The sequence below is a fragment of the Protopterus annectens genome, chromosome 14.part0, assembly GCF_019279795.1.
Source record: "Protopterus annectens isolate FY-2018-M chromosome 14.part0, PAN1.0, whole genome shotgun sequence".
NCBI classification, from domain to species: Eukaryota; Metazoa; Chordata; order Ceratodontiformes; family Protopteridae; genus Protopterus; species Protopterus annectens.
In genome coordinates, this window is record NC_056748.1 from 1130565414 (window position 1) to 1130582222 (window position 16809).

The 16809-nt window shown below is 34.4% G+C and overlaps 1 protein-coding gene across 1 annotated transcript in view; it reads right to left on the bottom strand.

Annotated features, from left to right (window-relative positions):
• DNTT (DNA nucleotidylexotransferase) overlaps nt 1–16809 on the bottom strand; it is an 877936-nt gene that overhangs the window by 71425 nt on the left and 789702 nt on the right. The window contains exon 10 of the mRNA XM_044056916.1: nt 11206–11289. Within this exon, the coding sequence (XP_043912851.1) occupies nt 11206–11289 (84 nt within the window). The remainder of the gene's footprint in view (nt 1–11205; nt 11290–16809) is intronic.

A 16809-nucleotide genomic window follows, 5' to 3' on the forward strand; every position in this document is an offset into this window, starting at 1 on the left:
TGCCCTATGCAGCTCAACTGAAGAAACTCCAGCTGTACTCTGTAGCATACCGCCTACTCAGAGGTGATCTCTGCCTGACATATAAGGCCATGTCCAACCCAGAATTGATGGACATTCTCCACCTAAAGAAAACCATATCCCCTCGAGCCACATGCTCCAGGCATCTAAACCTCACCACAACAATAAATAGGACTTGCTGGAGGGATAGATTCCTGTCCTAGAGACTTCCCATGCAATGGAACAAGATTCCAATCTACATTAGGCAGAGCTCCTCGCTAACCCTTTTCAAGAGAAACCTTGACGAGTGGATGGGATACAGAAAGTTTACCCCAGGGATCACTTCAATGGCTCTGCTGGACATAGGCACAGGGAATTAATCTAAGGGGGTGGCGAAAGCCAACACATTCCGGCTAGGCTTATAAATGCGTTTGGGCAAATAGCATAGTACCCACCTATGAACCTATGATCTACTACCAGGTTAGCCTACTAGGCATTCAGTACCCTATCATTCTTAAAAACACTGTCTAGAATTTTCCATCTCAGTAAAAATTTAGTAATTTGTTTGTGTATCTGTTTTTATGTTTGTTTACATCTGTGTAAAAATCCTTTTATTTGTGTTTTATTTTGTGTTTTAAACTGTAAAAATGTAACAGTTTGTTGAATGTCTTTTTGGAGCTTTTCTCCTGGGGCCTCTGCTGAAAATGGACATGTATCCAGTCGGACTATCCCGTAAACAAATGTAAAAAATAAAATAACTAAATAAATAAATAAACTGAGAGATACACTGCAAAACACACTCATTTACTGTTTCTAGTAAAAGCAATAGGTGATGATCATCATCAACATAGGGTCTGATACAGGATCAGCATAATCAGAGCTATTCAACTAGTGGCAGAAAACTCAAAAAATGGTGTTGTTTCCATGAAATAAAGGAATATAGTCATGACTACGGCTTAAATTTCCAATTATTTGATTCACAGAGCTCATCTGCCCTTTTTTCATATGGGAATACCCGAATAAAGGAGTACAATCTAAGACACTGACTCGGTTTATTTACATTTTATTTTATTTTTACTTTATCTTATACAATCTGCTTGCATTGCAATTAGATTTGGCATTTAGCCCAGCTCAAGCAGATCACAGTTAGTTACTCTTCCTGTTCTTCCATTGCGGCTGATTACGGTTAGTTTATAGGTGGCTAAACTTATACGTGGAGTTTGGACTGTTCTGTAAGGTTTGATTCATGGTTCAAGAACTGGATGGTTCTGCTGCAGGAAAGGTAAGGCAGGGGTTGTTATGCACTGTAATGCTGCAGCAAAGCCTGTTGTAACACTGTAGGACTACAGTCTGTCCAACAAGGTGGGTCACAGGGCTACAAGCCTGCCAAGGAGATTATTACTTTTCAACTTTGAAAAGTGAGTGTGAAAGCATGCATCTACACAGAGTTCAAATGCAGCAGGCACGGCACAACTCCTGTCACCCAATGAGGGTAGGAGCTATGGCGTAACTGAAAAAAATCTAAGCCAATTGTGAGTGATAGCTAACCAGTGTCCACCACTCACCTCCCCCTTCCCCAAACAGACACACACTGGATAGATATAAGACGTGGTTAGACAGCAGTATTTCCCTCAAGAAAGAGGAGAAGCCCACAGATTGGTTTTAATGCCAGCCACGATGGTGGAGCAAATAAGTGAGCAGTGTGCAAGGAAAGAAAGGAAAGTCAAAGGTCATCAATGGTCAGAACAAGTCTAAAAATGCTGCTTTAAAAGGCTTCTGGTCAGTTGTGGTGGTCTGGTACATTCATCCGCACATGTCCTTCTCATTTAGGTTTCAGAGAAGGAGGCATGTAATGATATGTAGAACAAAGCTGATTGCATTTGTATATATTGTGAGTATGTATTACAAATATTGGCACTTAAACTAGTGAACGTTCACATTTTTAAGATGGTATATTTCTCACAATGTATTCCATTTCTAATACCATTGGCAGTGTGTGTGTAAGATGACTGAAATGTTAATTTCTGTTGATCTGGTATGTCATACAGAATAATTAACTATTTAAAGTAATACTGTAACCCAACATTTATGAAACAATCGATGAACAATGGCTAACCACTGGTGCATAACATAATACAGACCTGCATGTAAGAAACATTCAGTTGTTGGTTTCAGATTATCCTCACTTGCCCAAAGCATAATTATCAGTGGACAGAGATGCTATACTGTTCACAAACATGCTACTCCATCTCAGAAAAATATGTCTCCTGCTTGAGTATCAGTTCCACTGTAATTAAACTATCTTAGGGGCATATACCACACAGTGCATACTTGTGTAAGATTCCAGCAAGACACTGAATCATAAGCCTTGTTGAAACCCAGACACATCACACAAGTTCCTCATATCTACTGCTGTCTCACAATGCCCTAGCTTTTAATACAAGTCATGGTATGTCATAGCATAACTCATTTATGTGGACATAGGCAACTTAACCGAGTTAGACTACAATGAGTTTGGGGCTGTGAAGGACAGGTTTTGTCTCCTAAGCCTGCTAAACTTTGGGTTTCAGGAGCTGTGGCCTGTGGTCACATTATGCATGCTGTTTATACCAACCTTGGCAAGGTTTTTGGCACCATCCCTGACACTGGCATTTTTCAAAAATTAGACAAAAAGTGTCAACATCCACACTGACCACTAGGCATCAAATCTGTTATCCAGCAGATCCCAAGATGTAAAAGGTGCTGGCACCCTTGAATGTAAAATTGTATCTAGCAGGGGGATAGTGCTGGGCCTTCTCCCATTTGACATTTATTTTTCACACATCCAATCTAAGGTACCAAAAGTAAGGCTGACAAAATTAGTTCTTGGTTGCAAGATGGATACTGTCTTCTGTTCACTGACTTAGACTAAACAGCTTCAGCAAGGCTTGGAATATGAACATATCTGGTGTACCAAAAATAGTCTAAAGTTAAATACAAAGAAAAAATAGAGAGAGAATTTTAGTAGCATTCAGCACAGAAATCTTCTTCCACCTCATATGCTATAAATAGTACTCTTCAGACAGTCACAGTCATAAGAAACCTGGGTAGCTATGTGGATGACTTTCTTATTCTATCACCATATATTCAACTATAAGTTATCATACCACTATACTGTTTTCTTATCAAATCCATCAGTGAATACAATACCCTCTTTGGTCTATACAAATCTGCATCACTTAACTGGAAAGCCCTCAAAGACTTCAAATCTAGAAAAATCAAAGGCTTTAAATCTGTCAACTATCCTGATGAACTAGAATGACTCTTCAGAAGCCAGAGTCTCACTTTTCAACCCATGAAATACTCCTTCCTATTTGGCTTCCCATCCCTTTGCAAAACCGATGGCTCCCAAACATCAACACTAGAGATCTAAACACTGCACCAACATACAAATAAGAATCTTTGAAGGGATATGCTCTTTAATCAATATATTCCCAATCTATGGAATGAATTACCACTACAGGTCAAAGCAGTACGTTTGAGTAGATACAAATTTAAAACAGGATTATTAAGCCTACTCAGTTTTGGAGGTCAGCACTATTAAATGTTTGAAAAGGTTAATGATTACTTTTAAGTGTACCTACTTAAGGTGTATATTAATGGGCATTTTATGCCTGCAGGACTGCCCGTCTCTTATTGTTCCTGTGTTCATAAAGAAGAGTTGATAACTTTATTATGTGAAGTCATGTCATCTCTGTCAGTACACTGACGTTCAGAAAAGTGGTCTGTTACATCATATAGATATATTTCTGTATGTTTGTGTATACATATGCATATTATATATATATATGTGTGTGTGTGTGTGTGTGTGTGTGTGTGTGCGCGCGTGTGTATGTGTGTGTGTGTATATATATATATATATATATATATATATATATATATATATATATATATATATATATATATATATATATATATATATATATAATATATATACATACACACACACAATATATATATATATAGCACACCAAAAAACATGTCCAGCACCATAAAGTAGAACAAGAATACACGAGCCAAATATGATGAAAAAAGAAGAAACTTTACCTTCTCAATAGCAAAGTCCACATCACAGTGGTGAAAAACAGCATACACAAAACAAACCAGTTTCGCCCCCTGGCATCCGCAGTATATAGGGTTCCTATTAAGTGATCGAAGATGCATTATTTCGGATGTGCCTTGATTGAACTTAAAAGAAGAAAAAGGTAAAATAGCGAAGAGGCCTTTAAGCGAATTCTTTCCCTGGGAAAGAATTTGCTTGGCCGCTTTGTTACTTTGTCATTTTCGGCACTGTAGGGTGATCTCGGAGTTGGTATATTTAAGTAGGGGGGTGTGGGGGGGCACAGACCCCCCACATCGGTGGGTGTGGGGTGTGAAGCCCCCCACTTTATGTATTGTTTTAAAGTTTTTTTTGTTTGTTTTTTTTTGGAACAGCAATTTTTTTTTTCCCTGGGAAAAAAATCTCTGTTCCGAGTATTCAGGATTGTAAGCTTTTACTTGGATAGGGTCGATAAATTAGCATTCGCTTTTTTAAGCAATCGCTGATTTAATATAGACCCATATATATATATATATATATATATATATATATATATATATATATATACAATAAAGAAAGGGTGCCTCCTAATGCTAAAGTACAGCTATCAGTAACAAGTAAAAACAATTTTCAAAATGAAACGCTGTACAACAATGGCCAATGAAGTAAAGTTCTCTTGGAGAATAGGTAGTGTGGTTAAATGATATAAAACTTAAAAGTGCAAAATATATAGCAAAAAACTTGCATACATTTCCAGTACTTAAATTAAATGCACTTACAAGTTCCTTTTTATAGTGCTTGCTTCCTTTACTGTTGATGATGTTATTCAAGCCTATATACATTCTCTATCACCTTAGCAACTCATGCTGAAAGAAATGTCGGTCATTCTTTCACTTATAAGGTGTTAGAGAATGTATATAGTGGAATAAGGAAAGACGACATTGAAAATATTACTGAATGCAGGGTGAGTAAGTGGATTGTGAACCTCCGTGCTGATATTGAGCCAGGCTTGAATAACATCATTCCACTGAAACCTATACTAAATCTAGAAGACCAACTATCAGCTAACATGGAGGTGTGTCTGGCTTAATAATTCATGACTGGTCACACCCCTCAAAAGCAAAAGGTATAGGAAATGGAACACCCCCAGCTGAGAGGAAAGAGGATTGGTGCGTTTAAACAGCTGATTGACAGTGTGATGATTGAATGATTGTCTGAACAGTAAAGGAAGCAAGCACTATAGAAAGGAACTTCCAGTCCCAATCTCTACGATCTGAAGAAGATACCGAAAGCGTTTATTGTTTGGAATACATAGGGACTGTTTTATTCTACATCAAGATTTTAACCTGACATGAAGATTTTAACTTTTCCTACAATAAAAGGATTTTAACTGCCATTACAACTAGAAGCTTTCATTTGATCTGTTAGACTGGTTAAGCTGTTATCACAGTTCATCACAGTCACATAGCAGCTACTACATCTTCAGTGTGGATACTTTGTATATCAGACCAAAAAGATTGGATACTTTGAAGCCATCATAAGACTGGATACTTTGGAGCCATCATTTCGCTATGGTATAACTGCATTCGCAGCGTGAATATCTTGTAAGTGCATTTAATTTAAGTAGTGGAAATGTATGCAAGTTTTTTGCTATATATGTTGCACTTTTAAGTTTTATATCATTTAACCACACTACCTATTCTCCAAGAGAACTTTACTTCACTGGCCATTGTTGTACAGCGTTTCATTGTGAAAATTGTAAATTATATATATATGTATATGTATATATATATATACACACACACACACACACACACACACACACACACACACACACACACACACACACACACACACACCACATAGTTGTACGGGAACAACTGCGCTTGATATTGGCATTTGAATTGCTAAAATAGACCATTGTCACAACCTCTTATGTAAGATCAGCATCAAAGAGAACATTGCATTCTTATTAAAATTACATAATTTTCGCTAGAATTGTTTGCTTAAAGCATGATTAATTAAGTTAGAGCAACAGCTGAATACTTTGTTAGATCATCATCTGATCTAAGTTATATATAGCAGTAGTGACAAGTAATGTATACTTTTCTATTTTTCAGATAAATAACCATGTAAATTATAATGAAGACTTTACTCCATGAGCACTTAAACAGATTTGATTCAATGACAGTAATTGGTGCAGTGATACATTCAAGTTTTGCATCTTTATTGTGAGTGGTGCTGTTAGCTCCTTGTCTAAATCAATACAAAGTCATTGTGTATCTAGCTAGTGTTCATTACAGCAGGTACAATGTCAGATATCATTGTAGGCATCCAGTCCTGCATTTTTATTACATTAATATAGTAGATGGCAGTGAGACTATACTCTGTGTGAAATTCTGCGATGGGAGAGGGGAAGAGACTGTTGGTTAACAGAATTCAAAAAATGTCTGCTGCAAAGGGCAGAGGTACAATTAGGATTTAACAACTGTTTGTGGGTCCAGACATCTTTGAGAGAGTCAAGACAGCAAGATGCCCTCATGGCTACTATTAATCCAAGCTACGAGAAAAACAAAGTGTGAAGTTGGGTGTGTGTGTGTGTGTGTGTGTGTGTGTGTGTGTGTGTGTGTGTGTGTGTCGATTTCCAAGCTTAGAAAACATAGGACAGGGGACGTATCAAGAGATGGACCACACATAAGAAAGGATGTGTATTTGGATGTTTTAATACCTTTAACAGAAGCAATGACTTCAGCCAACAATACAAGGCAGCAGTAATATCGTCAGAAAGAATAGTAAAATGAGAACATATTCCAGTGCCGAAGATCAGACTGCAGTAAGGGAAGTGTTTGAAGAATTTCTTTCACAGTGTTGACTTGTAGGCTAGCTTTCTCTGAGTCGGTATGAACATGTCACAGGAGAGGCTTTCAACAGAAGCAGTAACTGGACCATCCAAGAAGCATAGAGAAAAAAGGTATAAATATTGTGCTTAATGTTCCTAGATATCCATGTAATTCTATTGAAATATATAAGAGCAATTTGTCAATATGTATATTACAGATTTGTTTGTCCAGCTGGAAACAACAAACATAAGATGCAAAACTTTGATCTGATGCAAATGTTTTTAGTTTTTGTATAACTAGCAAAACATTGCCTGAGCGATTAAGAATTATTGCCATTCCTAACGGTGTAGAAGAGGGAAGTAAGGTACACTAAGACTTAAACTGATCTTTTTAATAATACCAGTTTAGAATACCTGAGAATCTTAATGAACCAGAGTGATGAACCAAGACAAGAAAACATCAATTTTCACTCTAAAATCATGTTAATGAGTGTGACATCAGAAAGAAATGGACAAAATATCTGTTAAAATACCAAGGCATGAAGACATAATTAAACCCTGGAAAATTAAAAAGATAAACTGAGATGCACACGACTACAAACAAAATCTTATATATACACTGAAAACAAGGTAAAGTATGGTAGAAAAAGGCTTGAACCAAATAAATCACACAGAGTGCTATCCACTACTGAGGATAATTAGAATGAAGTTTTCTATAAGAATAAATGAACCAGTCATGAATGAGTGAGAGGTAAGATGAAGCAAAGCATTCAATCAAGTTAGGGAAGAGAAAAGATACAGGCTTTCAAACAGTATCAACATTTCCTTAATGGAAACAAGAATATTCATGGTTCAAATCTTATGATATTAGAATCACAGCATAAAAAGGAATGGAAAAAAAAATAATTACAAAAAATAAGATAATAAAAATGTGGGTTATTATCTAAGGGACAAGCAAAGATAAAGAATATTAATTTGTTTTATTTCTGAACATAGCAGACATGAATTTATGGATGCCAATTTAATGAGTTTAAGTAAAGGACTGTCTTTTGTGACTAGCAGAAGGGCAAATGATGAAAGACAACTAAATTTAAAGTATTTGTTGAGAAATTAAGTAGGCAGGAGTACAGTGCAGGAAATTGGTCTAAGCAAAAAAGAGCAAGTTTTTCTCAACAAGGAACCTACATTTAAGTGTTTTGAAAACTCATGACAAAGAAATTTGAAGACAGTTAAAAGAACCTGCAAAATGTGAAAATTTAGATTTTATAATACGTTTAATGAAGAAAACCAAGTATGGATTTTTTTAAAGATAATGAAGGAATATAGATACATGAACGCCAATAAAAGGGAGCCCTAATCTTTACGAAAACAAAAGATTATGTTCAACCCACAACAGTTCAATTTTTAAATGATAGTCATGCTTATGAAAAGACAAAAAGGAATTATGTTAAAAGTTTTTAAGAAAACTGATGTAGTAGTAATTAATTTATATGCTACTCAATAATATGTACAGTCATTCTTAGAGGAGAGGGTTATAATATGAAATCAACTGCCATGTTTCTAGATGAGCAACAAAATCCTACAGTACAAAAATTAAGTACATACATGACACATATATTAAAGAGTCATTTCATATTTGGATTACCCAGAAAATATTTTAAAAAGAAAATGAAAGTAGACATAAACAAAAGATAGAATGTAGAATAGAGAGTTAATGAAAGACTTTATTTTCCTTTCCTAATAAATCTTTGTTTTATATCATTTTTTGAGAAGTACAAATTGGCTTGATGATATTAAGTCAGATGGTTTTATACTATTTTGACAATATCTTCACTGAAAAATAGTGACTTGTATGATATTGTTAAATTACTCAGCAGATAATGCACAGATCAAGTGGTAAATGGAAGATTTTAAGGTGAAAGACGCATTGTGGGAAACTGTAGAGACCTGTCCTAATCTTGCATGCAAGTGTGATAATAGTTTCAAGAGCTTGTTAGAAAATATATCAGGGAGAATTAATTTTATGAGGGGAAAAAAACACAGAGTTGGCATATAAGGGCTCTTATGTTTTATATAATAATAAAGGATACTTATATAATTCTGTACTTAGGCACTCATTAAAAGGTAGATCTTTTTGAAAGTTTTAGATTGGATAGTGTATAATGTTACTGACAATTTACGACAAGGTGACATGGAAAATGTTTGAAACACAAGGAAATCACTGGCAATTAAGCCTTACTGCATATAATACAGCAGGAGTAAATAAATTAGTTAGCACCAAGACAGACTGAGGCATAGGTAAGAAAATGAATTATGATTCCTTAATCATTATTCATTTTTACATGCACTTTAAAGTTTTATTATAAAAGTTTAAAAGTGGTGCAGATGTAAGTCAAATGTATTTTTATTTTTAATGAGGAAATATTTTACAATGAACTGCTATGGTGCAGTCGTACTGGTGAAAAGTTATGTCAGAGTAGCCTTTCAAACCTCTTCAAAATGTTTAGTTAAAAGGACTTTTTAATATGATAAAGTCCTGTTAAAAATTATGGAAACACTTACTTAAGAAAATGTAAAGTTTGCAGCCATTCTCCATGCTGTTTTTTAATACACACATGATAGTTATATGACTTGATATCAATGGGGGAATGAAACTAGTCCCAAACAACTGCACAGAATTGATTTGGGGTAATATCCTTCCTTGCAATTATTTCATTGTATCCATTACATGGAGTTTTCTTGCACATATTCTTACTTGCCTCTTCTAATGCCTTCATACCTCTACATAATGCTATGCTGCTAGCCCTGCAGCATAAGTCATATCAGTCTTTATGTCTCTGTTAAGCATAATTCCATTTTTCCATCCATGTTTTGACACTGTTAATTGCTTTTTGAACTAAATGTTGTAGTATATTCTTCCATGTGTGTGTGTGTGTGTGTGTGTGTGTGTGTGTGTGTGTGTGTGTGTGTGTGTGTGTGTTTATCTATATCTAAAGATAAATATGTTTGTTTTTACCATATCCTGTAATCTCTAAATATGTTTTGTTCATTTCTTAAAAATTCTATTCACCTGAGCTGTGCTGGCAAATGGTCCATTGCAATCTGTGTACTAGCCTGGTAAACAAATATATATAAAAATAAATAAATATCTAACAAACCTGTAAGTGTCTCTTAGTATAAACTCCATAACATCTCTCTACAGCACACATATAAGTTGTACCCTATAATATTTATGAAATTTGACATTTCTGATAATTTTTATCCAGACAATATGCTTTCAATATTTTGATGTTAGACATCCCTGGGCTGATATTGAAATGGGACTAATGGGATCAGTACTATATCCTGGTTAACAGATTCAAAATAGGATAAAATAAATATGCACTGTGTGTGTGTGTGTGTGTGTGTGTATGTTTGTGTGTGTGTGTGTGTGTGTGTGTGTGTGTATATATATATATATATATATATATATATGTGTGTGTGTGTGTGTGTGTGTGTATATATATATATATATATATATATATATATATGTGTGTGTATGTCTTAGCAAGTCAAAGAAGGAACTTCTTTCATAAGTATCAGTTGTTTGGGATTTTACATTCTCAAAGTTCTCAGGGATTTACGAATAACAACAAAGCACTGGAAAGTGACGAACGTATCTTTAACTTTATTTAAGACAGTATCTGTTTTACTTGGGTGTATTACTTGATCATATAATAATGCAACAGACATTTCCCCCTTATTCTTTTTTATTGCATTTCTAGTTTCATCATTCCATATTATTCAGTGGAATTTTCTTCTGAAATGAAAACAGTATTACTCAGTTGCTTCTTCTTCTTTCGGCTTTTTCCCAGTTAGGGGTCACCACAGTGGATCCCCTGTCTGCTCATGATTGGCAGTGGAGTTTTATGGTGCTGAGGCACCAGCCCTGGCACCCAACCTTCCACAGAAGGCACATGCATGCACACACTCACACCTAGGGCCAATTTGGAGTGGCCAATCCACCTATAGCATGTCTTTGGGATGTGGGAGGAAACTGGAGCACCCAGAGAAAACCCACATGACCACAGGGAGGACATGCAGACGCCACACAGAAGGCACCCCAGCCAAGAATCAAACCAGAGGCCCTCTTGCTGTGAGGTGGCAACACTAACCGGCTGCACCACCGTGACCACCCCTGTATTACTCAGTTGCTTACTTTTCAGTAATATTTTCCTCTGAAATAAAACTAATCTTCAAGATGACTAGAGCACCCATTTTATTTCATATGTTACCACAGGTCACAACATACCTTGGTTTTGTCGTAGAGTATGTGGTTGTCCACCATCATATTCTTCTCGTGAGTAGCATATCTCCTTAAATCACGTTCAAATTGCTATACAAAGTTAATAATAAGAATTAGTGGCTGTAGATGTAATATATAACTAGTAATACAAACTACATTGATGTTTTGTATTTGCTTTTAATGTTCCAGTGTCTTTAGATTGTATAGATACTTCTATGTGTTGCATCCCAACATAGAACTCAAGTAAAACACATGATTGTAAAGGAAATTTATAGTGTCTTACTGATTACAGTTTTTCCAAAAACTGTTTAATCTAACCTAACTGACCAAAGTTTTACTTCAATAACAAAATTCTCTCTGTGGGAGGTAGCTCCCCTCACTTCAGCTATTATTCCTGTGCAGAACAACACACCTACATCTCCTTTATTATAGTTAACTTTAAGGTCACTGCTTTTTGAGCATGTGGATTCAGTGACCTTATCTTAATGTTTGTTTATCAGTCCAACTCATCTTAAATATCTTTGGTAAAAATGGGTTCATCATAGCAACCATTCCGCAAAAGAGGATATTATCCTTAAAAATTATGCAATAACCCCCCACACAAAAATTAGTTCTGAGATGGTAGAAGCTCAGTGAATAGCACAAAATATGCCTTTACACAAGAACTGTGTTATTACCAGTTTAATTTTCAGTACTCCATAAACGTTTCAGATTTTCGGTTTGAGCATGTCATTTTTGATTACAAATGTAACAAACCTAATTAATATTGTGGGGAAAGTGTTAGCAGCTTTAAAACAGAAAAGACAAACTCTGAATAAATTACATTAAACAAAGATAGCAGAAGAAAGGAAAGAGACATATTATTATAAAGAAGAAAAAAATGCACGTTTCTGTTTCTAAGACAAATGTTAAATTTCAAATGAAAATATAAATAGGAAAGTAGAACTTCCAGATTTTGCTTAAGTATATCTTTTATTTTATTTTCCTTTCCTAATAAATCTTTGTTTTATATCATCTTTTGATAAGTACAAATTGGCTTGATGATATTAAGTCAGATGGTTTTATACTATTTTGACAATATCTTCACTGAAAAATAGTGACTATCCAATGATTTCATTAGTACTGTGATTTAAAAAGTAGAAAATGCCCAATTGGTTCTTAGGAACAAGTTTTACAGTTGAAGAACTAACTTGCTGTTTCTTAACAAAATAGCCAAAAATAAAATACTTTGTTAATCTAGATATCCTTTTTTCACACAGTTACTATCAACTGTGCAATAACCCACTAGCAGGTATGCAGTTCCACACTTAGTACAATGGGGGCACTCAGTTTTACCTCGTGCATCACAATGCACATAGGTACTGAATAATTCCTGAGAAACACACACTTATTGAATAATTCCATACAGAAACTGTGGTGGGATATTGTTAACTTTGCATACACCTAGACTGTGAGGATATGTCCAACATGAAATAATGGTTCCTCAGTGACAACCAAACCATAAGAAAATGTATTGAAACTCCAGCATGTCAGAAACGGAACTTCATATAGACTTGAAATTAAAAACACACACACACACATACACACATACTCCTCATAGATATTTTTCAGGGAGCAAGCCTTCCACACGCTCCCTTCTTATGTAAGTCTTGAGATTGCAGATGCATAAAGTAGAATAACTGCTGCTGTGTGAAATCACTGTCTCTGTACTTGCATGACTTCAAAAACAAAAATAAATAAATAAAAATCATATCCGATATGCTCAGCAAGAAGAAAAAAAGATAACATAATTGTGGACTGCTTTTATCTGCAGAGCATCATCTTTCTTAACACTTAAAGCTATTAACTAAAATATAACATTCTGGCCTTCCACTATGCTACTACATCAACATAGTTATTTTATGCCACTGAGTTCAAAGGACCCTCTAGAATCTAATATGTCAATCAAACAATACTCATCCCCTCATCTTCTCATCAGGAAAGCAAAAGAAAGGAGGTAGAGTTCTGTTTCGTCCTTTCCTTTCTATCTGAACCTTTGGCTGCCCAGAGCAACTATCAGTGAACACATTTATCTATCATTAAATATCAAATTTCTGTGTTATTTTAGATGGTATGACCAAAAGTAACAATTTAAGATTAAATATTAAGAATATATGTCAGAAAGGGTGTTTCATTAAATGAAACTAGATACATTACAGTAACTGGATAAAGTAGTGTTCAACTTTGTTGATGGGTTGTGACAATAATAAGGTAAAATGCACTACTTCCTTGGGTTAATTAGAGAGTTTAAGCACCATTCCCATGTATTCTTAATTACTGTTTTTTTTTTTTTAAGACATCGGGCATTCTTTGGGCTGCAGTACCCTGACTGACATTCTATAAAGGCATTGATAAACCTATGTTTTCTGTGAAGGGGGTTGAACATTATAAAACCGACAAAGCTTCTTTGGGATACTAATGTACTGCACAGTCCTCAAGGTTTTTTTTTCCTTTTTTTTTTAATATATGAATTTTTATTCCATGAAAATAATTTATTTGAACATTGTGTTAATTCAGGAATAAAACATGAAAATTATTTACAATATTTACAAGGCATGGCAATAAAAGATTATATTGTTCATTGAGCATTTAGTGATTTGTTACATTATATCTGTTTAGAAATGCAATGACAGAATTTTAAAATTTGTAGTTTTGCATCTGTTTAAGTGAGGAATCAAAAAAGACATTTTCAGTCAGAAACATTAAGGGATGTGTTTATTCCTTGAAAAGGTAAGGAAAGTGTCTTGGTCCATGAGTCGTTTGTAAGTGGTTTTGGGAATGTTCTGTGTTACTTAATTGTAGAGTTTTTTACAACCACTTCTGTTAACAATGACAAAATTCTTGAAACTGAGGAGATTCATTCTTCCATTTCATTGTCATGCCTTGTGGATTCTTGTGTGGTTTATTTCTCCAGATCAGTTAGAATGCTTTTTTGTTTTATTTTAGTACTAGTAGTCAGCACCTGTGGATAGTGCTCCTTTTGTTTTAGTAATTTTTAGTAATTTTAGTAATTGTATTATATATGTCTCTCCTTTTATACATTATGAAATTTGATTTACGTATGTTAGATTCATTTTTATTTGCTACACTTGTGGAGCTTTTCTCCCCGGGCCTCCATTGAAAATGGGTTTTTGACCCAATAGACTTTCCCAGTCAACAAATGTCAATAAATAAATAAATACATTTTCAGTGATAGTTTTTCTTGCAACTGGGGAAATTACAGTTCAAGTTTTTCTTAATGCTGTTTGGTGGAATGTTATATAGAATTTTACATTTTATCTAATGAAAATGTATCAGTCCATAATGCTTGTTAAACATTAGATATAGCATTCCAGTAGAGTGACAAAGAGGGACAATCAAAAATGTGTTGCCATTCTGCCTTACAAGTTTGAGTGCATCTCCACCAGGAATTAATATTATGTTAGAACATTTTGCTAACCTATTTAAAGTCAAGAAAGAACTATGAATACATTTTTATGTGATGATATGCCACAATGGTGCTAGGGAACCATTTTTAATAAATAATAGAATAAACAATTTGTCTTTATCTGAGAATGTAGCAATCAGATCTTTTGCTATGAATTTCCAATATTTTGAGTTCCAGTGATTGTTATATAATTACAAAAAGTCTATACAAGGTAGAAATTATTTTTTGGAACCAATTTATTGTACAGTATTTCTAAAAATATGTTATTAATTTGAGTTTGGATTTTGAGTAAAGAAGAAGAGAAAGAAACTTGGTTTGAGGAATAAGCTCTCAAACATTATAGAATTAATGAGTCTTGTAAATCTAATTCATATTGTGCTATTAACGCTTTCACTGATATATTTATTCCATCAAGACAATTACACCAAGATATGAACTTTTTTGCTCCCATTGTTCAAAAATAGGATTTTTCAAAAAAGTCTTTAGTAATCTTAAAAGGGATCAAAGTTTCAAACCATGGTTTCTACTCCATTATACCCAAGATAGTTGAATTAAAAGATTTTAGAATAGAGTTTGTGTGTTAGAGCTGTAGACTGAATATTATCAAGTGTAGTTGCATAGAAGTAACCATAGTATGTTATTACTTCAATTAGTACTGATTTTCATTTTAGCCTTGTTAAAGACTGAAATATGTAGTGAGTTACAACTAGAACGTGTCTATCCAGTTGATTATAACTTAACTTATAAATATTGCTGATTTAACATATATATGTATATCACAGAAATGAATATCTTCTAAATTCCAAGGTCTAGTATGATGTCTTAAAGATATTACAGTTTTTTTTTCACATACCTCAGAAAATGTAATAGTTTATTAATTTTATGGTTAGTATTTTATTAGGAAATATTGGGAGAGAGCATTGTCGCCTCACAGCAAGAGGCTCTCCCGTTCGATTCTCGGCTGGAGAGCCTTGTGTGTGGAGTCTGCATGTCCTCCCCGCAGTCGAGTGACATTAAAGACATGCAGGTAGGTGCAAGCGTGACTGTGCATGTCTTCGTTGAAGGTTAGGCATTGGGCTGGCAACTCGGCACCATAGAAATCCACTGCCAATCATGAGCAGACTGGAGTTCTGCTGTGGCAACCCCTAACCGGGAAAAGCCAAAAGTCTTTATTGGGAGTGACTGAATCACATTTAATACTTTAGGAAATAAAATTCTCTTCAGTAGTTCAAGTCTATCTTCAATGAAATCTTTAAAGTGCTCCATTTAGTTATTAAAGATGATCGTTCCTGATAGACGTTTTCATAATTAATATCTACTGTCTTCAAAATATGTGTATATATATATATATATATATATATATATATATATATATATATATATATATATATATATATATATATATGTATTCATAAATACAATAAAGTTTTAGATTCTTCCCCTATAATATCATAATATATGTTATTAGTGTTACTGTTTTGATGATCAAATGTTTGGATTTTTGAGTACTAAAGTGAAGACATGAGAGTTGATCAAGTTTTTTAATTATAATTAGTACCTTCATAATTTCCTCCAAATTTGAGATTAAGATTGCATCATCTGCAAATAACATTTTTGAGTTGTAATTACCATTTTTATCGATACACTTATTCTATAATTTTTTTCTAATTAAAGTTGCTATGATTTCAATTATTAACAATATGAATAGAATAGTTTGAGGCAGAACTGCCATGTTTTTTCCCTTTTAATTTCAATTGACTGTGAGGAGAAGGGTTCCTGTTCTACATAACCTTTATTCCCTTTATAAATATTTTCTGGCATAGATAAAATTCACTGAGAAAATCATGTAGTTCTAAAAGTTTGAAACACTATTTGAAGTTTGAAAAACTAAAAGTTTGAGACACAGCACCATTACTGCCTTACTATCCTTTTTAGAAACAGTAAATCGGGCCCAAGACTCCGGATTACTGGTATCCTCAGTACTACTTGATCTTTCTAAAGCCTTCGACACTATCTCCCACAAACACCTTCTCTTCCATCTCTCCAACCTTCATCTCTCCCCTGAAACCCTCTCCTGGTTCTCCAGCTACCTATCTGACAGATTGCAAGCTGTCAGTTGGAATAACTCTACCTCCTCCTTCCTG